Source organism: Parambassis ranga, chromosome 19 (assembly GCF_900634625.1).
Source record: "Parambassis ranga chromosome 19, fParRan2.1, whole genome shotgun sequence".
Taxonomy (NCBI): domain Eukaryota; kingdom Metazoa; phylum Chordata; class Actinopteri; family Ambassidae; genus Parambassis; species Parambassis ranga.
In genome coordinates this window covers 24,097,524-24,119,357 of record NC_041039.1, presented here as the reverse complement: position 1 = coordinate 24,119,357, position 21,834 = coordinate 24,097,524, and the positions used below count along the sequence as shown (strand labels likewise).

At 49.5% G+C, this 21,834-nt stretch overlaps 2 protein-coding genes across 4 annotated transcripts; both read right to left on the bottom strand.

Moving 5' to 3' along the window:
* Positions 1 to 281: 281 nt before the first annotated feature.
* LOC114452155 (C-Jun-amino-terminal kinase-interacting protein 1-like) lies at positions 282 to 9,703 on the bottom strand. 3 transcript variants are annotated; one of them, XM_028431308.1, is made up of 12 exons: positions 9,261 to 9,703; positions 5,630 to 5,705; positions 4,456 to 5,025; positions 3,879 to 4,388; positions 3,289 to 3,694; positions 2,025 to 2,191; positions 1,833 to 1,936; positions 1,614 to 1,724; positions 1,320 to 1,390; positions 1,089 to 1,187; positions 710 to 807; positions 302 to 610 (listed from the first exon to the last, which is right to left on the bottom strand). In XM_028431308.1, the coding sequence occupies exons 1-11, from the start codon at positions 9,330 to 9,332 to the stop codon at positions 735 to 737; spliced, it is 2,259 nt and encodes a 752-aa protein (XP_028287109.1). In that variant the 5' UTR covers positions 9,333 to 9,703; the 3' UTR covers positions 302 to 610; positions 710 to 734. The 3 variants fall into 3 exon arrangements, with proteins under 3 accessions (XP_028287108.1, XP_028287109.1, XP_028287110.1); XM_028431309.1 differs by having other exon boundaries at positions 302 to 807; positions 3,289 to 3,364; positions 3,437 to 3,694; positions 9,261 to 9,702; XM_028431307.1 differs by having other exon boundaries at positions 282 to 807.
* A 2,952-nt stretch (positions 9,704 to 12,655) lies between these two features.
* Positions 12,656 to 21,764, bottom strand: cry2 (cryptochrome circadian regulator 2). The gene is made up of 13 exons (XM_028430206.1): positions 21,445 to 21,764; positions 20,807 to 20,915; positions 20,072 to 20,214; positions 18,275 to 18,459; positions 17,972 to 18,060; positions 17,423 to 17,563; positions 16,882 to 17,007; positions 16,582 to 16,767; positions 16,347 to 16,498; positions 16,059 to 16,261; positions 15,835 to 15,915; positions 15,247 to 15,755; positions 12,656 to 15,167 (listed from the first exon to the last, which is right to left on the bottom strand). Exons 1-12 carry the CDS (start codon positions 21,600 to 21,602, stop codon positions 15,277 to 15,279), a joined length of 2,052 nt encoding a protein of 683 aa, XP_028286007.1. The 5' UTR covers positions 21,603 to 21,764; the 3' UTR covers positions 12,656 to 15,167; positions 15,247 to 15,276.
* Positions 21,765 to 21,834: the final 70 nt, after the last annotated feature.

Genomic DNA, 21,834 nt, shown 5'->3' with positions numbered 1-21,834 from the left:
AGCTGCCGCTAAAGCTAGCTCACCAGCTAGCAGTAAAAGGCTGTTTAAAGGACATCGTTATGATTTTGTTTTGGAGAGATTTAGTTTGGATAAATACTTCCTGTATCTGAGTTTACTTCCTGTATGTGTGTTTACTTCCTGTATCTGAGTTTACTTCCTGTAACTGAGTTTACTTCCTGTATCTGAGTTTACTTCCTGTATGTGTGTTTACTTCCTGTATCTGAGTTTACTTCCTGTATGTGTGTTTACTTCCTGTAACTGAGTTTACTTCCTGTAACTGAGTTTACTTCCTGTATCTGAGTTTACTTCCTGTATCTGAGTTTACTTCCTGTATGTGTGTTTACTTCCTGTAACTGAGTTTACTTCCTGTAACTGAGTTTACTTCCTGTATCTGAGTTTACTTCCTGTATGTGTGTTTACTTCCTGTATCTGAGTTTACTTCCTGTATCTGAGTTTACTTCCTGTAACTGAGTTTACTTCCTGTATCTGAGTTTACTTCCTGTATGTGTGTTTACTTCCTGTATCTGAGTTTACTTCCTGTATGTGTGTTTACTTCCTGTGTGAATGTTTTGGTCTGGTGTCGTCCATCTGAGAGCATCCACACTGTGACCTGGCCGAAGGAAGGAGAAGCTCGCTGAGAACAGAAAAAGATCCACCATGCGAGGAAGATATATCAGTGTTCCGGTCTGCGGTGGAGGTCCAGGCTTACATGCAGTGAGTGTTCAGTTCATGTGTTACTCGATGAAGATGTCTTCAGTGGGACAGGAGTAGCCGACATGCTCCTTGTAGTACTGCTGGAAGGCCCTCCTGTGGGACGGCATGAAGGACAGATCAGAGAGGACAGACCAGACAGGACAGACCAGAGAGGACACTCTGGTCAGACTGTCACATAATGTCAGCATTTAGACTTTTTATTTGACCCTCTGGAATTGAGACTTTATTGTGATCAGAAACATCAGAAACCTTTAATACCAGGAACAAGGACATTTAGATGGGACACACTCAGGACACAAACATGTCCTCTGGTCTGGGACACAGCTGTCCCCGTGTCCCTGCAGACAAACATGTAGACTAACAGCAGGTCTTACCCCACAGACTTGGCCAGAGGATGCGACGTGGTCTCTGACATCAGCACATGGCAGGCAAAGCGCTGCTGGTCGGGATGTTTGGTGATGAAACCGAAGTACCTGCAGTGAGACACAAACACGTTGACCACCAGCCACTGGAGGGACAGGGACGGAGCGTCTCTATGGCAATGCAGAGCAGCAAACCCGAAGCTGAGAGAGTGTGATCCATCTAGGGTTCCGGTTCATCCTTACCTGCTGTGTTTAGGATGACAGCCACAGAATGAGATGTTCTTCAACTGGAAGAAATTGAAACACTGGGCGCCCTGACAGAGAGAGACACACACATACACATTATTAATATTATACATATTATTATTATTACATACACAGTAAGTAGGCTGAGTATGAACACAGTAAGCTGTGAATGTAACTGCAGTCTAACGTGGGTTTTGTTTTTTATTTCTGTTTTTAGCAGCCTGTAATGAGCCGAGCTGCCACTGTGAGGCGCTCTGTGCACCCTGCTGCCGGGGTGTGTAGGGGACGTACTCTGTGAGCAGAGTGACACTGGTCCTGGACGCTGATCTTCACGCCATCCACGCTGACCTCCACCACGCAGGCGGACGGAGGCTGAGCTGCAGAGCGCCTGTTACACGCCACCTGTCAACATACAGCGTCAGTGTCTGTCCTCAGACGGAGGTCCACACAGTCAACACACAGTGGAGACGGCTCTGAGACAGAGAGGTGATTGTCCTCTGTGGTCCGTACCTTGTGCATGGCAGCAGACAGCACATCGCTCCCTGTGTGGACGGGCACCTGAACTGAGCCCAGAAACCTCACCAGGAACTTCTCGGTCCAGCCGTCTCTGTGGGCTGGGAGAGAACAGAAGGGGTGAGAGCTGCAGGAGGACAAGTGGACAGGTGGACGCCTGTCTTCACCGGGCGCTCTGCTGTCCAGTACCTGGGTTCAGATCTTTGGACACTTTGACAGCGTAGAAGGCGGGAAAGATGCCGATGGCTCCGGTCCGCATGTTGTACCCGTGACACCACAGGTCCTCAGACTGGTTCAGCATCAGCACGGGGTCGTCTCTCTCCAGGTCCAACTCGTCTGCATGACGAGGGACGAACCTGAGGCCGGGGAAGGACAGGTGTGAGGGCTGTGTGTGTGTGTTTGTACATCACAGCCTGTGTGTGTTTGTGTGTGTGTGTACATCACAGCCTGTGAGTGTGTGTGTATACATCACAGCCTGTGTGTGTTTGTGTGTGTGTGTACATCACAGCCTGTGAGTGTGTGTGTATACATCACAGCCTGTGTGTGTGTGTGTGTGTGTGTGTACATCACAGCGTGTGTGTGTGTGTGTATACATCACAGCCTGTGTGTGTGTGTGTGTATACATCACAGCGTGTGTGTGTGTGTGTACATCGCAACGTGTGTGTGTGTGTGTACATCACAGCGTGTGTGTGTGTGTACATCACAGCTTGTGTGTGTGTGTGTGTGTACATCACAGCGTGTGTGTGTGTGTGTGTGTGTATACATCACAGCTTGTGTGTGTGTGTGTACATCACAGCGTGTGTGTGTGTGTGTGTACATCACAGCTTGTGTGTGTGTGTGTGTGTACATCACAGCGTGTGTGTGTGTACATCACAGCGTGTGTGTGTGTGTGTATACATCACAGCCTGTGTGTGTGTGTGTACATCACAGCGTGTGTGTGTGTGTACATCACAGCGTGTGTGTGTGTGTGTGTGTACATCACAGCGTGTGTGTGTGTACATCACAGCGTGTGTGTGTGTGTGTGTACATCACAGCGTGTGTGTGTGTGTGTGTGTACATCACAGCGTGTGTGTGTGTGTACATCACAGCTTGTGTGTGTGTGTGTGTGTACATCACAGCGTGTGTGTGTGTGTGTGTGTGTGTGTGTGTGTGTGTATACATCACAGCTTGTGTGTGTGTGTGTACATCACAGCTTGTGTGTGTGTGTGTGTACATCACAGCGTGTGTGTGTGTGTGTGTATACATCACAGCTTGTGTGTGTGTGTGTACATCACAGTGTGTGTGTGTACATCACAGCGTGTGTGTGTGTGTGTGTACATCACAGCGTGTGTGTGTGTGTGTGTACATCACAGCGTGTGTGTGTGTGTGTACATCACAGCGTGTGTGTGTGTGTGTGTGTGTACATCACAGCGTGTGTGTGTGTGTGTACATCACAGCTTGTGTGTCTGCGGACCTGTAGACGGCTCGGTGGCTCTGCCGTCGCTCCACGCCGTTCAGAACGCAGGAGAAGACGCCAAACGAGCCAGCACCTGATGGACACAGCGCTGACATCACACACTCAGATGGCTTGATCTGATCTGAACATGTGACATCATACGAACCGGTGGCGCTGTAATGGCTGCTGTTAGCGAACAGGTTGAGGAACTTCCTGCTTCTGGGGGCGCCGGCCCGTCCTCCATTAGACTCCTCCTCCTCAGAGGTCGTGGTCGATGTTACCTTGGGCAGCTTGCAGACCCTCGCCACAACCTCCTTCCTCCTCTTCACCTCCTCCTCCCTCCTCCTCTTCACCTCCTCCTCCCTCCTCCTCTTTGCTTCCTCCTCCTCCTCCCTTCTTTTCTTTTCCTCCTCTTTCCTCGTCTCTAAAAACAGGAAACAGGGAAACGTCACAGCTGCTCCACCGGGTGGAGCACAGCTCCTCCATCTGTTGGTGTGTTTACACACAGATGAAATAGAAAGAACTATTTTATATCAAATTAGAAATCAATATTCTGATCTTTAGGATTGAACTCCTCTGGTTGCTATGGCAACAGCCGTGTGTCTGACCTTGCTGCCTTGCTTCCTCGCTGCTCCTTCTCTGCTGCTCGTACTCCGGGTCCTCGTCCTCGTTGGCGGACTGGTAGACGGTCTCGGTGTCGCTGTCCTCGTTGTGCTGGTTGTAGCCGTGCAGACAGTCCTTCAAATCGACCAGCTCCAGCTGAGCGTGCTCATCCACCACCAGCGTGTACTTAACAGAGTCATAGTTCAAGCCCGCCGCGGCCCCGCTTTGCGCCACAGTCCGAGCAGCTGCGCAGTCCGCCACAGCGCTGCTCTGTCCTCCCCCTGTGTCCGCCTCCTTCATGAGACCGTGGGTGATGCCGTTCATGCAGGGGGGGGGGTCTCCCTCCCCCTCCTCCTCGCTGATGTCGGGGTTGCTTCGGTGGGACAGGGAGGGGTGCAGAGGTCCAGGCGGCGGGCCTTCGGTGTCTGAGCTGAGGGACATCCTGTTCGACCCCCCCTCGCTGCTGGACCGTGAGAGGACAGGGGGGTTGTCCTGGGTCCTGTCATGGTTTTGACCTGAGGACACAGAATATGAAGTGAACCGACAGCATTCGTTGTGTTTGTGTGAGAGCGGGATCAGTACCTGGCTCCTCGGCCTTGTCCTGGGTTCTCGGTGCTACAGGTGTGCGTGGGACCACCATGGCGGGCAGGTAGACCTCCTTGCTGGACAGGATGTTGTTTGGTTTGATGCCTCCTCCTTTGTTGGCCCCTTTTGGGCCTCCTCTTCCTCGTGCTTCGGCCACCCGGCCCTTTGGCCCATTGGACTCTCTCGCCCTCTGACTCCTGTCTCTGTCCTTCGTCCTGGCCTCCTCACACAGTCGTCCTGCTCTTTTGTCCATCACCGAGTCCTTTCCTCTGAGGTCCCCCAGGCTCCGTTCTCTCATTGCTGTTGTTCCTCTTCCTCCCCCTCGTCCTCCTCCTCCTGCGGCCGCTCTGCGCTGACTCCTCGGGGTGCTGGAGGACTGCGTGTGCGTGGCGCTGGACACCGGCCGCTCCCGTGGTCGGGCTCGTGAGTCTGCAGCGGCGGCGGCCTGAGTGGCGGCTCTGCCGTTGGATCCATTGGCTGTGGGCGGCTTTGGTGCCGGCCGGCGCTGCGTGCCCTGCCGGACTTTGTCTTCCGCCTTTAGTTGGACATCCGGTGGTGTTAGATCTCCTTAAGACACACACAGCATCAGATTATGATTAGGCAACCAGAATACAGAGGGATTATCACAGTAAGCAGTTAATCCAGCATAAGAGGAGCGAGCCTGCAGGAGCTGTTACCTCATTCTGAGTTTACCAAAAACATTTAGTTTCTGAAAAACTGCAGTAAAAATATAATATGTTCATATTTAAAAACTTCAGCCTGAAATATACATATCAAATATTAAATGCATTTGAACCCTCTGAAGGTTTGTTTACCACAACTCCTCCCCCAAAATACAAATCATTTCCATAAAACACACTTTAATTGATTATTATAATTACTATCACACCCTGAGACAGGTCGATGACTGACAGCAACACTTAGTGAAATGATTCTTAAGGGTTAAACCCATCATCCTGACTCTCCTGACCCCTGCTTCACCTTTTGGACCCCTGCTGTCTTCTGTAGCAGGTCATGGGGTCATTTGCATTTTTTGTGATCAGTTGTGAATCTTTGTGTTTCGCTGGATCTAAACGTCATGAGAGGATGGATTGGGTCCAGACTGTGTGAGGTTCTTATTTTCCAGCTGGACCTGGGGATCCTGCAGGAGGACCCTGAGCTGGGCTCATACCTGTGATGTGTGGGGAGGAAGAGCGGGAGTCCTTCCAGCTGTCCTTCTTGCCTAAAGAGTTGTTGTTGATGGAGTCCTGGAGGAGAGAGAGAGAGAGACAGAGCAGCAGAGTGAGCAGCAGCCAGCACAGCATCCATTACACACACACACACACACACACACAGCAGAGAGTACACACACACACACACACACACAGCAGAGAGGAACACACACACACACACACACAGCAGAGAGGAACACACACACACACACACACAGCAGAGAGGAACACACACACACACACACACAGCAGAGAGGAACACACACACACACACACACAGCAGAGAGTACACACACACACACACACACACACACACACACACACACAGGCCTCTGTCTCTCCCTGATGACATCACTGCCAGGAAGAGGTGGTCGACCAGGAAGTGTGACAGTGCAGCCTTGACGTCACAGACAGCTGACTCACACCGAAATCCCATCATGCATCAGCTTTCCCTGTCACACACCCTGTGCAGTTACCATGGTTACTCCATCTGTCTGCGTGTGTGTGTGTGTGTGTGTGTGTGAACCTGAGCCTCTCTGACAGCAGCACAGACGAACGAGGAGATAAAAACAGAAGCATGAAGCATTAATCTGACAGAGATCCACTGTGTGTGTCTGTGTGTGTGTTCCTCTCTGCTGTGTGTGTCTGTGTGTGTGTTCCTCTCTGCTGTGTGTGTGTGTTCCTCTCTGCTGTGTGTGTGTGTTCCTCTCTGCTGTGTGTGTGTTCCTCTCTGCTGTGTGTGTGTGTGTTCCTCTCTGCTGTGTGTGTGTGTGTGTTCCTCTCTGCTGTGTGTGTGTGTTCCTCTCTGCTGTGTGTGTGTGTGTGTGTGTGTTCCTCTCTGCTGTGTGTGTGTGTGTGTTCCTCTCTGCTGTGTGTGTGTGTTCCTCTCTGCTGTGTGTGTGTGTTCCTCTCTGCTGTGTGTGTTCCTCTCTGCTGTGTGTGTGTGTGTGTGTGTGTGTGTGTGTGTGTGTGTGTGTTCCTCTCTGCTGTGTGTGTGTGTGTGTGTGTGTTCCTCTCTGCTGTGTGTGTGTGTTCCTCTCTGCTGTGTGTGTGTGTGTGTGTGTGTGTGTGTGTGTGTGTGTGTTCCTCTCTGCTGTGTGTGTGTGTGTGTGTGTGTGTTCCTCTCTGCTGTGTGTGTGTGTGTGTGTGTGTTCCTCTCTGCTGTGTGTGTGTGTGTGTGTGTGTGTGTGTGTGTGTGTGTGTTCCTCTCTGCTGTGTGTGTGTGTGTGTGTGTTCCTCTCTGCTGTGTGTGTGTGTTCCTCTCTGCTGTGTGTGTGTGTGTTCCTCTCTGATGTGTGTGTGTGTGTGTGTGTGTGTGTTCCTCTCTGCTGTGTGTGTGTGTGTGTTCCTCTCTGCTGTGTGTGTGTGTGTGTGTGTGTGTGTGTGTTCCTCTCTGCTGTGTGTGTGTGTGTGTGTGTGTGTTCCTCTCTGCTGTGTGTGTGTGTGTGTTCCTCTCTGCTGTGTGTGTGTGTGTTCCTCTCTGCTGTGTGTGTGTGTGTGTGTGTTCCTCTCTGCTGTGTGTGTGTGTGTTCCTCTCTGCTGTGTGTGTGTGTGTTCCTCTCTGCTGTGTGTGTGTGTGTTCCTCTCTGCTGTGTGTGTGTGTGTGTGTGTTCCTCTCTGCTGTGTGTGTGTGTTCCTCTCTGCTGTGTGTGTGTGTGTTCCTCTCTGATGTGTGTGTGTGTGTGTGTGTTCCTCTCTGCTGTGTGTGTGTGTGTGTTCCTCTCTGCTGTGTGTGTCTGTGTTTCAGTCGTCATTAGACTCGTCCTGCTCACAGCGGACCCTCCGTGACTTTGGAGCAGACACCACAGATCAATATGGCTGCCTGCCGTGCTGAACCAACGCCGCCCGACCCGTTAACAGTGGAGCAGCTGAGAGCAGCACAGAGCTGCTGTCCTCCATGATTACTCTTTTCTATTGTGCGTCTGAATTGTATGTCTTTGTTGTCATTTGTGCATCTTTGTGGTGGACTTTTGAATCTCTGGATGTTGTGTCTCTCAGTGCAGTTTGTGTGTCTGTTTCAGTGTAAGCGGCTCGATGGCGCCTCCGGGTGTCATGCTGGGTGCTGCTGTGAGCACAGCGGGTGTGTGTGTGTGTGTGTGTGTTACATCACCACGGTTCCCTCTCTCTTCAGTACCAGACCCAGTCCCTCAGAGCGCTGCTCATCCAGCAGCCTTCATCAGCACATCGCCCCCTCCCTCCGTGAGTGTGTGTGAGTGTGTGTGTGTGTGAGTGTGTGTGTGTGTGTGTGTGTGTGTGTGTGTGTGTGTGTGGAGTGAACTGCTCTGGCCCAGTGACCAGGACGCAGCTCTTTAAAGGAGCACTGAGTTCTGCTCGTGGACCCAGAGGCCGGCCGGAAAGCTGCTCACACAGCTCTCAGATGCTCAGTCTGTCGGCAGGTCTCTGTCCTCCTGCGTCTGTGTGCTGTTTTCACTTTCCCCAGCTAGGCTAGTTCATTAGCATTCAGCTGGTTAGTTTAATGCTGATTACAGGGGAACTGCTAAAGCTAACTAGCTGATGTTTCAGGTCAGATTTGAGTTTTATTATTATGAAAGTTTCAGAGGTGTGCAGGTGAAACGGCAGATCCACAGACGGGGCGGGAGACCATAACACAACATGCTCATCGTCCAAAATCTAGATGCATGACAACCACTATGCTAAGCTAGGCTAGTTAGTTAGAAAAAAAGTTGCTGCCAAAGGCTGAATTTATAAAAAGGAAACTAAGCTGCCTGTTTTTATTTTGATATGGATCAGCATTCTAATTCATCAATATTTGAAGTATTTGAGGTTCACAGCTGATTAACAAAGAAATGTATTATTAATATGTGATTTAAAGGCAAGTAGCCGCATAACATTAATCCTCAGTGGCTCAGCTAAGCTAGGCTAGCTAAATAAATAAATGAGCAGCTTTTCTGTAGGGTTCAGCTTGGTAATATGAAGCTAGTTCTCAGAGCACCACAACCTTTAAATGATTGATTTGGGCCTAGACATTAAATTTATTAGCTGTAATTAGCAAGAATGCTGCCACTGCTCTGTGAGCTTTTTAGCTAATAAGCTATACAGACAGAGATTTGTTACTAAATGATAACAGGACTATATTCAAATATATGGAAATAGTAGCAGGCTAAGCTAACTAGCCTAGCTTAATTACAGCAGGTGTTAGTCTAAGAGAGATTAGCCTGAAACACTGTTGTGTGAGATCAGTGCAGAGAGCCGGGCTCTGTGGCTCTGCAGGCAGCAGGAGGACCCACACTTCAAATGTTTGGATATATTTCACAAGATGGCAGAGCAGCCGAGGATCAGGGTCAGAGCCGCCGTCCTTCAGCTGCTGCAGCATCCCTCCTCTAAATATAGATGTTTACTGAGAGCGTGAGAACAACAAGCAGGGAGCTGTTTACAGGACCTGACCCAGTGCCAGCACGGACACACACACACATATATACAGGAGACACACACACACCAGTGCTGTCTCATCCTGGGGACTGGATCCTTCCAGCAAAAACAACACACACAAACACTTGATGCCACTGCTACAGGATCCACCCATGAACACACACACACACACACACACACAGGGCCCACCCAGCCTCCTACCTGGGTGCCGGCTTGTGGCTGCTGTGGGAACAGATTTAGGGTGGTGGGTCTCTTTGGTCGATATTTGTCCATGACAGCACAGGATGGTCCCCCTTTGACAGGCGGCAGCTTCCTCCCTCCTCCTCCTCCTCCTCCTCCTCCTCCTCTTCTCCTCCTTTATGAAGCCAGCGTCGGTGCTCCTCAGCTCGGACAAGGCCTCCCCCACCCTCCTCTACCTCCCTCTCTTCCCTTTCTTCCTCCTCAGTCCTCTCAGCATCGATCAGCTCCGAGCTCTGCACACGCCCCTTCCACTCCCTCGCTGCATGATGATTGGCTGGCCACAGTGTCACATCATCATCATCATCCTCATCACCCTCATCATCCTCCTCCTAGCATGAGCGGACAGGAGGCAGAAGCAGGGAGAGGTGGGAGTGTTGAGCAGTGATGGAGTGAATGAGGAGTGGAGGAGAGAAGATGGAAGAGAGCAGAGAGGAGGGGGAGGAAGTGAGGGCCGGCCAATCAGAGCCAGGCATGACATCATCAGCTGATCTGCTTCTGGGCTTCTCTGTACAGGCTAATAAACACCGTGTGTGTGTGTGTGTGTGTGTGTGTGTGTGTGTGTGTGTGTGTGTGTGTGTGTGTGTGTGTGTGTGTGTGTGTGTGTGTGTGTGTGTGTGTAATAAGATTAGACACTAACGTGGAGAGACAAAGGCCACAGAGCAGTCAGCAAAACAGTCAGACAGGAAAAAGAACATCCAGTCAGGGTTTACCAGGGAAACCAAAACCAGCCAGCAAGACCAGTCATTCGAGATTATCGGTAATCTTTAACTAATAAACCTAATCAATCACAACAATAAAAATCATTAATAAAACAGACGGTAAACCGGTCAAGGTCTTATTTGGCAGTTAAACAGGAAACAGCTGTTCAGTAAACCAACAAAACAACCTGCAAAACATCCATTCACCAGTCAGTAAAACAGTCATCAAGCCAACTAACCAGTCAGTCAGTCCTGCAGTAAACCGGGGACCAGTCAGTCCTGCAGTAAACCGGGGACCAGTCAGTCAGTCCTGCAGTAAACCGGGGACCAGTCAGTCCTGCAGTAAACCAGGGACCAGTCAGTCAGTCCTGCAGTAAACCGGGGACCAGTCAGTCAGTCCTGCAGTAAACCGGGGACCAGTCAGTCAGTCCTGCAGTAAACCGGGGACCAGTCAGTCAGTCCTGCAGTAAACCAGGGACCAGTCAGTCCTGCAGTAAACCGGGGACCAGTCAGTCCTGCAGTAAACCGGGGACCAGTCAGTCAGTCCTGCAGTAAACCGGGGACCAGTCAGTCAGTCCTGCAGTAAACCGGGGACCAGTCAGTCAGTCCTGCAGTAAACCAGGGACCAGTCAGTCCTGCAGTAAACCAGGGACCAGTCAGTCCTGCAGTAAACCGGGGACCAGTCAGTCCTGCAGTAAACCGGGGACCAGTCGGACCTTGGTTTGGAGACATGTGTACCTGATCATGGTATTGATCGAAGATCAGCGTGAGCTCTGACAGATCTCCATCTTCAAACTCATCCAAGCTGAATTCACTGGTCAACCTGAAAAACACGGAGTCAATACCACCTGATCAGATCAATACAGAGTTTAAAAGTAATCAGATTACCAGCTCTCCCATTGATCCCCCAGATCCTCCTCCTCCTCAGCAGGGTCCATCACCAGAAACAGCAGCATGTGCGGGGCAGGGAGGAGGAGCCCTGCAGCCCCTCTGAGTGGAAGGAACCTGGGTTGACCATGTGCAGGGCCAGAGTCCTACAAAGCTTCTACAAAGGTCCTGCTGGTCCTACAAAGGTCCTGCTGGTCCTGCTGGTCCTACAAAGGTCCTGCTGGTCCTACAAAGGTCCTGCTGGTCCTACAAAGGTCCTGCTGGTCCTACAAAGGTCCTGCAGGTTATAGTGAAGATGCAGTACATTATTGGAGCAAAGCTCCGGGGCCTACTGAAGACATAGTCCTGGTCCTGCAGGAGCTGATCAGGATCTAATGAAGAGATGTCCCATAGGTCGAGTAGGTAGCTTTTTGAAGCATCGATTGACTGGTGGAAAACTCCAGGACAGGAGAAGGAGAGGTTAGCTGGGTACTCTAAAGAAGTAGTTCTGGGTCTGATTAAGACATCTTGGGTCTATCTGAGTACCGATTCCTGGGTAAATTTAGGAGGTCCCTTGGTCCAACCTGGGTTAGAAGAAGCAGTGTTCCTGGTTCTCATTGTCATGTTTTCAAGAGGTCATCAGTGGCTTATGAGAACCAAGACAGAAGATGTGGTTCTGGAGGTAGTGTAGAGGTTCTTTGTTCATCTGTCTTCACTGACGGGATATTCTTGGTTCACTGTTCACTGGAGGAGCTGGTCCTTCTTGTGATACAGCAGATTGAAATGATGGGAGTGGCAGACCTGGGTCTACAGAAGTACTCCTGGACCTACTAGTGAAGCAAAACTAGGACATGTAGGAGCTGGTCCTTGCTGTACTGATCCACTGAGGAGTCTTTGATCTGCTGGAGGAAAGGTTCTGGGGACACTGGTTTAATGGAGCAAACACCAGGACGTAACATAGATGCATCTGATGAAGAGGGAAACCTGAGTCTACTGAAGAGGTGGTGCCGGGTGTGATTCATCATAATGCCCCTCTACAACATCTAGGCCTAATAAAGAGGTGGCCCAGGCCTGCTGGAGCAAATACAGAGGAGAACCCACCTGGAGAAGACGTGGTCCTGATGCAGCAGACTGAAGGATCTAATGGAGAGGGTGCGCTGGTCGTCCGGAGACCGTCACCGGCCTGTAGGCGGTCTGTAGGCAGCCTGTTAGGAGCGTTCGTGCTTTGCAGATAAAGAAGCGGTGAACCCACAGACGGTCTGTCCTGGCCTGCTGGTGGACTGAAGAAGTCCTTGTTTCTGTGTCACAGGACAGGAAGCTGCGTCTCAGTCCAGTCAGCGCTGTACTGCCGTTTCTGATTACAGGGACAGGGGCCCTCCCGATCGATCAGACAACATTAGGAGCCACTTCCTGTCAACAAGCCTCTGTTCAGTCCTCGCCTCTCAGATTCTTCTTTCATCACTCAGACTTCTACAGGAACCGTGATGTTTGAATCCTCTTTTCTTTCTGTCCAGCAGCCTCCTCAGCGCCCGTCTGTGGCTGAGCCTGTCCATGACCGTCCTCTGGGCCGCTGTCAGCTCAGCAGACGTCCCCTGATTGTGTATGTGAGTTCCACGCTGTATTTATGCCGTTTACTCAAACTCTTAATAACTAAACTTACAATATGTTTACGTAGTCGTTACAGGAAATAACCCTGACTTCAGACATGAGCTCTCTGACCCTCCTGTGCCTGGCCGGCTCCAGTAGTCCGCCCTCCAGCAGGTGGTGTCAGTGTGCTGTGATGAACAGACAGACCATTAACTCTTTCAGTCACATTTCCTTCAGCATTTTAATGAAAATAAACTCTTTTTTCATACAATAAAAAACAAATAAATATCCATGTCACCATGCTGTGAGACCCAACAGGTCAGGGCCCCGCAGAGCGCCGCCCTGTTGGCTGCTGGAATGTACAGCAGGCCTTCCACATTCAGGCCTGTGTTACGTTCAGGACCAACAGGAACTGTGAGCTTCCTCCTGCCCTGCCACAGTTCCTGCCTTCCGTGAAGTCCAACAGAGCGGCGGCTGCAGAGGGACAGTCCAGGTAAACCGGGGGGGGGGGGGGGGGGGGGGGGGGGTGTTAGCGTATTTGTTTTAAAATGTGTCAGAGCCTGAAGTTTAAACTTTAAAATACACTGTAAAAAACAGAAATACAATCACATGGCCTACTGACACCGACATATCTCAGATGCTGCAAACAAAACGTTTTAAAACAGAAAATAAAGAGTTTAAACAGAGTATAGAATGAAAGACTGTTGCTTCCTCCATGATGTGATGTTTTTAATAAAGCTAACATATTAGCAGCCTCACTGTTATGTAAGCGCTGCAGTACCTACTGTGCTGAGACAGTCACAGACTATATTTATTTTTTTTAGACATTTTAAGACATCATTAAAAAAATAATCAGAAGAGTTTGTGTCAGATTAGGTTAGAAGAAAAAGTTTGTTTTGAAGCTGATCAATAATCCATAACTGATGATTTTACAGTGATTGTCTCGGAATAACTGAGCTGCAGGCTTGAAGCTTTGTGCCTGTACTGCCCCCTGGTGGACGCTGCTATGAGCCCAGCATCAGACCCTCAGTGTCACGGACAGGTTCCATATTTTATGTACAAACTGATAAATACACACGGCAGGTTTCTACATTCATGTCACACAAGCAGCAATTCCAGGTGCCACACTAAAAACATGGCAAAGACTTACCTCAACCATTAACCCCCCCACCTGCACTGTGTAGGGCCATATCCTTAATTTAAATTGATTAAATTAGCAGTTTGCTAAACCTTCAGAGGTGTGACCCACCAGGAGGGTTTCAAGACATCATGTCTTCTAATTAACATCACTGCTAGCAAAACTATCAGAGATCTGCCCAGACATTTACATATGCACACGTTTCCACGCTTAGTGTTTGTGTCAGCAGACGGAAAAGAAGCCTGCTGCAGGTCGACGTCGGGTTCAGACTGCAGCTGACCGCTGGGCCAGCGTGCCGTCTATGACGACCAGTATGATGTCATCAACAGGGGACAACTTCCCAAAAAAAGAATCTGACCCAAAACCAATCTGCTAACTGATCGATTCTGTGATTAACTGATCGATTAAAAAAAAGAAAAACAGACAGATCACAGGAAAGATCTTTATCACACCTGTATAGTACGACTTTCCTATTTTTCCTTTCCATGTTTTATGAATTTTGTTCTGCAGCCAAACATGTTTGTGTCCCTTTGATGACATAAAACCAACACTACAGATGTTTAACACACTTTACAGACTGAACAATGAATCCGATGTGGCAGACTAATTAAAAACTTTGCATTATTGCCTAAGACGCTGCAGACGTGCAGTAAGATAACGTTTCTTCTTCAGCTCCTCGATCAGCCGAAGAGAAAGCTGTGACTGCTCGGCTTGCAGCAGATTATGTGCAGCTGTGTTAATCTGCTGTTCCTCAGGGAACCGTTTTAATCGGTCTGCATGATGGAGCTTTAGCTAATATTAGCAGTTTTGCGAGAGTTCAAATAAAATATCAGATTCGTCCTTTTAACCCCTGCAGTGTTGCTTCTTTGAGCTTATCACAGACACGGTGTGGATTGGTGGGGTGTGAGCGAGTGTTTGTCTTGTCGGTCATCATCAGTCTGAACCCGAAACTAAATGTTAGTGCCTTGCCAGCTGTCTGCCTACAGAAGAAGTGTTCGGTCCAGCCAGCATAAACAGAGAGAGAAACCATCGCAGCTCCACGGAGGTGAAAACAAACTATGGCAGCGGGTCGTCATGGAGACAACAGCCAGTCTGTCGTTACCCTGCACTGACACGCATGACTGTCAAGATGGTGTCAGAGCATCCAGTTAAACGTGCTTACATTTGGACCGGACAGGAAGGAGGAAGATGATGGCAGCGCCAGCGTCAGCCATGTTTCTGCTCCACGTCCGTATAACCACTCATCAATCAGACAAATGTCAAAGCATGCTGCTGACTCAGCATGTCTTCTCTCAGTGGCCACAGCAGTGAGAAAGATGGCGCGCCTTAGGACGGGCTGCTCATCAGGACGATCAGCTGTGTGGAGCCAGTTATCGCTCCTCTCAGGTTCCGGTCCGTACAGTCGCTGTTCGTTCAGATTAAAATGCTCCTAAGTTTCCTGACTGGAGTACATGTGAATTAAATCCTTCTGCACGGCTTCCACACATCCTGCCGTGTCCTCTCCTACTGATGCTGTGTTACAGGGACACTGTCTTTCTGTCTGTGTCCAGGATGCATGTGTTCAGATGTTCTCTCCACCTGCAGACAAACAGCAGCAGCAGACACTGTTTAACCACACGTCATGTGACAGAAGGAGAAGTAACAGACCGAAAATTACCTGCTAACACACACTGCTTCCCCTCTATCGCTACTGCTGTCCTGCTGTCTCCTCCATCCTCTCCTCTTCCTGCTCTGTCTCCTCCTCCATCCTAGCCTCCCCTCCAACCTCCTCCTTCTCCCCCTCTCTGGCTGAAGGAGCGCTGCTGCTCTGCCGCCCTCGCTGCCTCTGGCTGCGCCGCATCTTGCGGGTGATGCTTTTCCTGCGTGGCCCCATACAGGAGATCTGATTCAGGGCAGGGGATGGACTCAGGGACGGGGAAGAGGCGGGACAGGAAGAGGAGGGGGAGGAGGAGGGTTTGGACCATGACAGAGGGCTCGGGGCCAGCATGGAGGGCTGAGTGGGGGAGCCTGAAGAGACGAAGGGGGTCTGTGCTAGGTGGCTGTGGGCTGTGTCCTCCTCTTCCTCCTCCTGCAGCGCCACGGTGGAGGATGGACAGGCGGTGGAGGAATCAGGAGCTGTGGAGCAGCCGACTGCTTCAACGTCTGCGGGGCGTCTAGGAGGAGAGTCTGTGAACACAGACAATGATCAGCACGCTGCAAAAAGTTCAGGGACATTCCGGAGAAATGGGTCAAAGAGTCCTCTTACCGGGGTCGCTGCTGGTCTGCGACTCATCAGTCATCGGTGGCTCCGCCTCCTCCTGGATTGTCGGTACTGATGCTAGCAGACCTGAGACACACAGACACGTGTAAGAGCACTGTGATGGTAGCAGACTTCCATCACCAGCTGCTGGAGGCGTGGCTTCTTATGTGTAGGTGTAAAAAACAACACAGTGGATCAGGGCCCCTTTGCACCCCCCTGCGGTGACTTACTGAGTCCTCTATAGTGAGAGAGTTGCTGGTAAACTTGTTTCATCCTCTCGATGTTGAGCCGGCTTCCCTCTGCGTGGTTGATCATCGGTTTGGGGTAGTCCACTCCCACCACGCAGTTAGCTGCCTTCTGGAGCGCCTCGGGGGCGTTCCACGGCTCATAGATGTACCGGTTTGGATAGTCCTTCAGGATCGGGATATAACGCCTGCAGGAACATTCAGAACAACGTCAGCTGATGACATTTAAAAATCAGGAGCCATCTTGGAGGTGAGGTGGTGGTAGAAGGAAACCTGATGTAGTCTCCTGTCGGGTCCGTTCTCCTTCCAAATCCAACGGGACAGTAGCAGTGGAAGAACTGCTGGAAGAAGGCACTGCAGGACAACCACATCCAGCTGCCGGCATTCACGCTCCAGTCCGCATCCAGCAGCAGCTCCTCAAACACCTGCGCACACACAGACACACACACACCACATTAAACACTGTCTGAAACACAGGGGGTGTTCCTGAAAGGCCGGGCTGTCCCACCTTCATGCCGCTCTCCCAGCTGATCCACAGGTCGCCTCTGGTGAGGAAGCAGGCCACGGCATGGCGAGCCAGATGGTGGATCCAGCCCTCCTGCCTCAGCTGGGTCATGATAGCGTCAATCCAAGGAAACCCGGTCCGACCCTCAGCCCATTTGGCCAGTGCCTCTGGGTTCTGGTCCCATGGGATCTGAAGACCAACACAGGAAAGATACGTGAAGAGATAAATCCAGTTTATCTGACTCATCACGGCCACATTTATCAATGTACCAGAGTTCACTGTTGTGCTTTAAGTACCGCTCACCTGGACACAGATGGGGTTTCCCTCCATGCGGTCAAAGTTTGGGTTGTTGGTGGCAGCCGTGTAAAAGAACTCCCTCCATAAGAGCTGGCCGAACAGAGACAGAGGAGGACTGCAGCGCTTCCGGAGCTGAAGAAACAAGAAAAACTCTGATGTCTGCAGTCAGAGAGCAGTCAGACGTGTGTGTGTTCAGAAATCAGCTGCAGGAAGCTGCAGGTCAGACAGAGACTCTCTGAGTGTTGGTCATGTGACTGCTGCTCACATGTGACTCCATCATGGCTTCCTGCTGGTTGCTGAGGAGGACAGGACTTTTAGATTTGTTGGAGTGAACTCTTTATTTTTTACACAGGCTTTGGTTTAAAGTTCCACACATGATGCTTTCAAGGACCATTGGAATGTTCCATGTCTGATGTTTTTGTTGTGTTTCTGATGAATGATGTCCTTTTGACTGGAGCTTTATGTCTGTGTTTTGAATTATTAACTAGTTTAAAGGTCAGGTTACAGGACACACACAGAGCAGTGTGTGTGTGTGTGTCCACATTACCTTCATGTAGAGCTCTCTGAGGTTGTAGTATAAAACCCTGCAGGACAGGCAGCCAAAGCGCAGGTACGGGCTGAGACCTGTAGGGCTGGCGTACAGAGAGCATGTGTTGACCCGAGGGTGCTCCAAGTTGGCCACCCACACCTGAGGAAGGGACACAGTCAGACCAACAATCATCATCATCATGATCGACTTCAATCTGACACACACAGAACTGTTAAAGCTGACGTACATTAAGGGGGACATAGTGTGAATGACAGGTTCCAGATTGTGTTTAAAATGTGTTGCTTCCCATGCTGTGGTTGGTGTTCAGTACACATAACAGTAGCTTCTATTCTGGTGAACATGTTTAGGCTTTAAAAATCATAAAAGGCCTGAATGCATCATACACTCATGTGCATTCTCTGCAGTGGTTTTAGGCTGTTGGAACCATGTGATGCTAACTTCCTGGTTGGACTACAGAAACACATCATCCCTGCTGCTCTGGATTTACAGCAAGCCTGAAGAACCACGTCACTCTAACTGCTGTGATGACAGCAGTGATGGAGTCACCTTTTTGTCCAGATGTTTGTTGAGTCTGTCCAAGGCCTCTGACTCTCCTCCTCGCCACACAGCTGAAGGTAAACCCTCCGTCCTGAAACCTGCACACATGAGTACACAGAAATAAATAAACACATAACAATAATCAAGTACACATCGTAACAGACACGTGCTGTTTTTGATGATGCTTGAATATGTGGCTCGGCCTCTTCTTTGTTTTTGAGTAGCTCACTGAGCACTGAGCAATTATTCAGCCAATCAGATGGCAGCAGTGCACGCAGAGGTCACATTGAAAGCAGAAACAGTCTGACTTACCGAGCTCCTCCAGCGAGGGTATACTGTACAGCTGGTCGTGGTTGTCGGCGATGTTGGTGCGACATTTGTCCATCTGTTGCTGGGTGATGGGAGGCAGCGGTCTCCTAGGCAACTCCAGCCGGCTCACAATGGTCTGAAAGCGCTTAAAGGTCAGAGGAGGGCTGTTGTTGTTCATCTCGATGATCCTGAGGATGAACCACACAACGTCTGTAACATCCTGGTGAACACACCTGTTCTCACCTGTGCTGTGATGCTTTGTGTGGCTTTAAATGGGTCAGCTTTGTACCGGCACCTATGGTTCACAGAGATCACTCACTGGAACAGAAAATTCACAAGTCTAAAAAAACCTTAATATCATTCAATGAATGAATGAGCACAATTTAAATGTCCAGTTCAAAGAGAGGTTGATTTGAAAAGAACAACACATCTAACAAATACTTATCCAATAATATTAATGCTGTGCAACTGCTGAACTAATCAGCTCATGTCTTGATAACACAGTGCAGCGATCAGGGATACTTGGTCTGATGGGTCTGTCATGTCTGCTGAAAGTGAAAGGTTTGAAGTGCAGGTAGAACCGGCTGCTCTGTATCTGAACCTGAGCTGCAGCTGTATTTATAGTGTCCATCTTATACAACTTGGCCGTATGTGTGGGGCCGCTCCGGGTTGTGGTTGGTGGATTTGTGGCTTCCAATTGGCCGACTACGTTTGCTGTGACCACGTTGAATGAGTGCAGTAAGCACAAAGCTTTCATCCACTCAGACGTGATGCGCTCTCTCTCTCACTCTCACACACAGGCTGCTAATATTCCAATCATTATGTAACACAGTGTTGTAACACAGAATGCAGCCTGTGCAGAAGGAAACACACACACACACAGAGGCTTATGCACAGAGAAAGTCCTCCACTCTTACTCACTGAACCACCTGACCACAGCACATGGAACGGGGTGTGACCTGCAGTGACAGCAGGAGCCCACTGGGGGGCCCTGCTGAGGAGGATTCAGTCTGCAGAGATTTTTCTGGATGTTGATTCTTTCCACCCACAACACTTCGTGTGACACATGACACGCCATCCTAATGTTTTACACCTTTCTATATCTCACAGTGTGCAGTGTTATTTTCACTGCAGCAACAAAAACAAACGGCAACAAACAACATCAACAATTACATCAATAAAAATGATCACAGTAAAAATAATTCACTAACAAACACTAACCAGAAAGTTTAGGCCAACAAGACCCTCACTCAGATATTCATCATATAACGTTGATAAAAACAATGCACAGAAATGCCCAAAACAAAACACAAAGATAGAAACTGACACTAAACACCCACAGAGGGTCAAAGGGTCAAAAAGTCCCAAATCTACAGAGAAAAATGACAAAAACCAACCACTGTCAACTGAAATACAACAGAGGTAAGAAACTGTTAAAACATTCATAAAGCACAGCAAACAAAAATCCATCTAAACAAGAGAGACAGACACGAGATGGGAAAAACTCAAACTGACCCAGAACAACCTCAAAATGACACAAACAACTATAGAAGACATACAAAACAACAATCAATACAAAACCATGACAAGCTGCCACAAACTGTAAACAACACAACCAGCTGGGCACAAAGCACACTGAGCGCCGGTCCGCTCGCCTGATGTTTGTGTCTACAGCTGACACATAAAAGCTTTAAAGACGTTTGACTGAGACTTATCCATAGATTCAGTTGGGTTCATTTTAAATCATCCTAAAGCATTCTGCATGTCTGGTGCTGTATATAAAATCCTGGTACTACGAACCTGTCCAGGTTGTAGAGTGTGTGCGAGTTCCTGATGACGGTCTCCACTCCAAACTCCTGGGCCATCTTGATGATGGCACCATCTCTCTCCTTCCCATAAGGCTCTGGGTCGTATTCGAATGTCAGTCGGGTCACATTCCACTCCTGCAGGCACACAGGAAATGAACAAAACATAAACAGCACTGACCGTGTTTATACTGAACACCGGACTGACCGCCTGCATGTTACAGTACAGTACACTGTGATACATGAATTGTTCCTGAGGTCTGGTTACAGGTCAAGAGAAGCATGTTTGAACACGCCCACGCTGTTCTGTGTCCTTACAGCCACAACAGAAACACCACCCTCTGTTCCATTCAGCATGGCTGCATGCACAGCTGTCGCCTGTTCAGTTTACCTCACACACTTTGGTACCAAATGAAAAAAAACCAGAGTGTGTTTCAGTCCAAGTCGTCCTGATACTGTCTGTGGTGAGGGCTGAACTGATGGTGGAGATAAGGGACAGAAAATGTGCAGCTGCAGCAACAGACAGGCAGAAAACAGCACCCGTCGCACATGGACAGATTAAGAAGATGATGATCATGTTATTGACGACTAAAGTCCATCTTCAATGTTGCAGTGAAATGTGAAGGAGCCATTTAAACAAAGACTGTGGTGTGAGTGTGCAGCCTGGTCCTACAGAACCAGAAGCTCCCCGCTGGAAGAGCAGCAAGACGAACAGCAGGCAGCCACAAACCTTAAAGAGCCGGGGGAACACGTCGGTCGGCTGCCCTCTGACCACAAACAGCCGGGAGTTGAGCTTCTTCAGACTGCTGTCCAGGTCCTCCAGAGCCTCCAGCAGGAACCTACATGCAGACAACACACAGTGTAGTGGGTCAGATCTCAAATACAGAAATATATATTTCTATATCTATATACAGATATATATGTATCACAGAGGACCACTGTGTATCTACATTAGTAACTTGAATGGAATAAAAACATAGATCTAACTTGTTATTTCTGTCTGATCAGTTTCTTCCACAACTCTTAGCTAAATGTTTTTACCAAAGTTAGCATTAGCTAGCCAGGTTACTCCTACACCGCCCTAAGGAGTGGCCGTTAGTGATTAGACTGTAAAGCTGGTGTTCTACGCAGATAAATGCGGATAATGTTCATTTTTTGCGCTTTTTCTGCGGCATTCTTCTTCATTTTAAGCTAACGTTAGCTAACTGAAGTGGAGCGGAGGCCCGAGCCTGAACTCACAGCGCTGCCGCTTCATAACACAGAGACCCGGACAAATGGCGGCCGGACAAGTGTCCCTGTGCGTCACTCGTCACGACCAGAGGACGTTTAGAAGAACTTTAGAGTCACACACGGAGTTTAGTCACTAACCTCCATCGGTTGATTCCCACGTTAGCAGCGCCAGCGAACCAGGGGTCCAGGATATAAACACAGCGCACCGTGTCCGCTCCGTTCAGGGCCTCCTGCAGCGCCGGATTATCGTGCAGTCGCAAACCTTTGCGGAACCAGTGCACAGAATTCACCACCATGATGTCTGTTTATTCCATCGTCACGGTACAATCCAGAAGGAGCGGAGAGAAGCGGGAAGCGCCGATAAAAGGCTAAAAACAGGCAGAGCTGCGGGTCCTCCGACAAACTTCACTCACTGTAAATGGACATCAAGTCCAAGGGGGCGGGGCCTTTACGCCATGGGTGTGGTTATGTAGCAACACATCCGTATCTGTGCGCTGATTGGACAGAGGGGAAACGTCAACATGGATT

Bases quoted from the DNA above. Each gene is read 5' to 3' on its own strand.
- LOC114452155 (XM_028431307.1), bottom strand. From the start codon at position 9,332: ATGGACAAATATCGACCAAAGAGACCCACCACCCTAAATCTGTTCCCA. The intron at 4,389-4,455 runs GTACTGATCCCG...CTGTGTCCTCAG, and splicing joins GGACAAGGCCGAGGAGCCAG to GTCAAAACCATGACAGGACC. The intron at 3,695-3,878 runs GTCAGACACACG...TCCTGTTTTTAG, and splicing joins CGAGGAAGCAAGGCAGCAAG to AGACGAGGAAAGAGGAGGAA.
- cry2 (XM_028430206.1), bottom strand. From the start codon at position 21,602: ATGGTGGTGAATTCTGTGCACTGGTTCCGCAAAGGTTTGCGACTGCAC. The intron at 18,460-20,071 runs GTTCGTAGTACC...GTTCATCCTCAG, and splicing joins ACACTCTACAACCTGGACAG to GATCATCGAGATGAACAACA. The intron at 15,756-15,834 runs GTAAGAGGACTC...CTGTGTTCACAG, and splicing joins GCAGACCAGCAGCGACCCCG to ACTCTCCTCCTAGACGCCCC.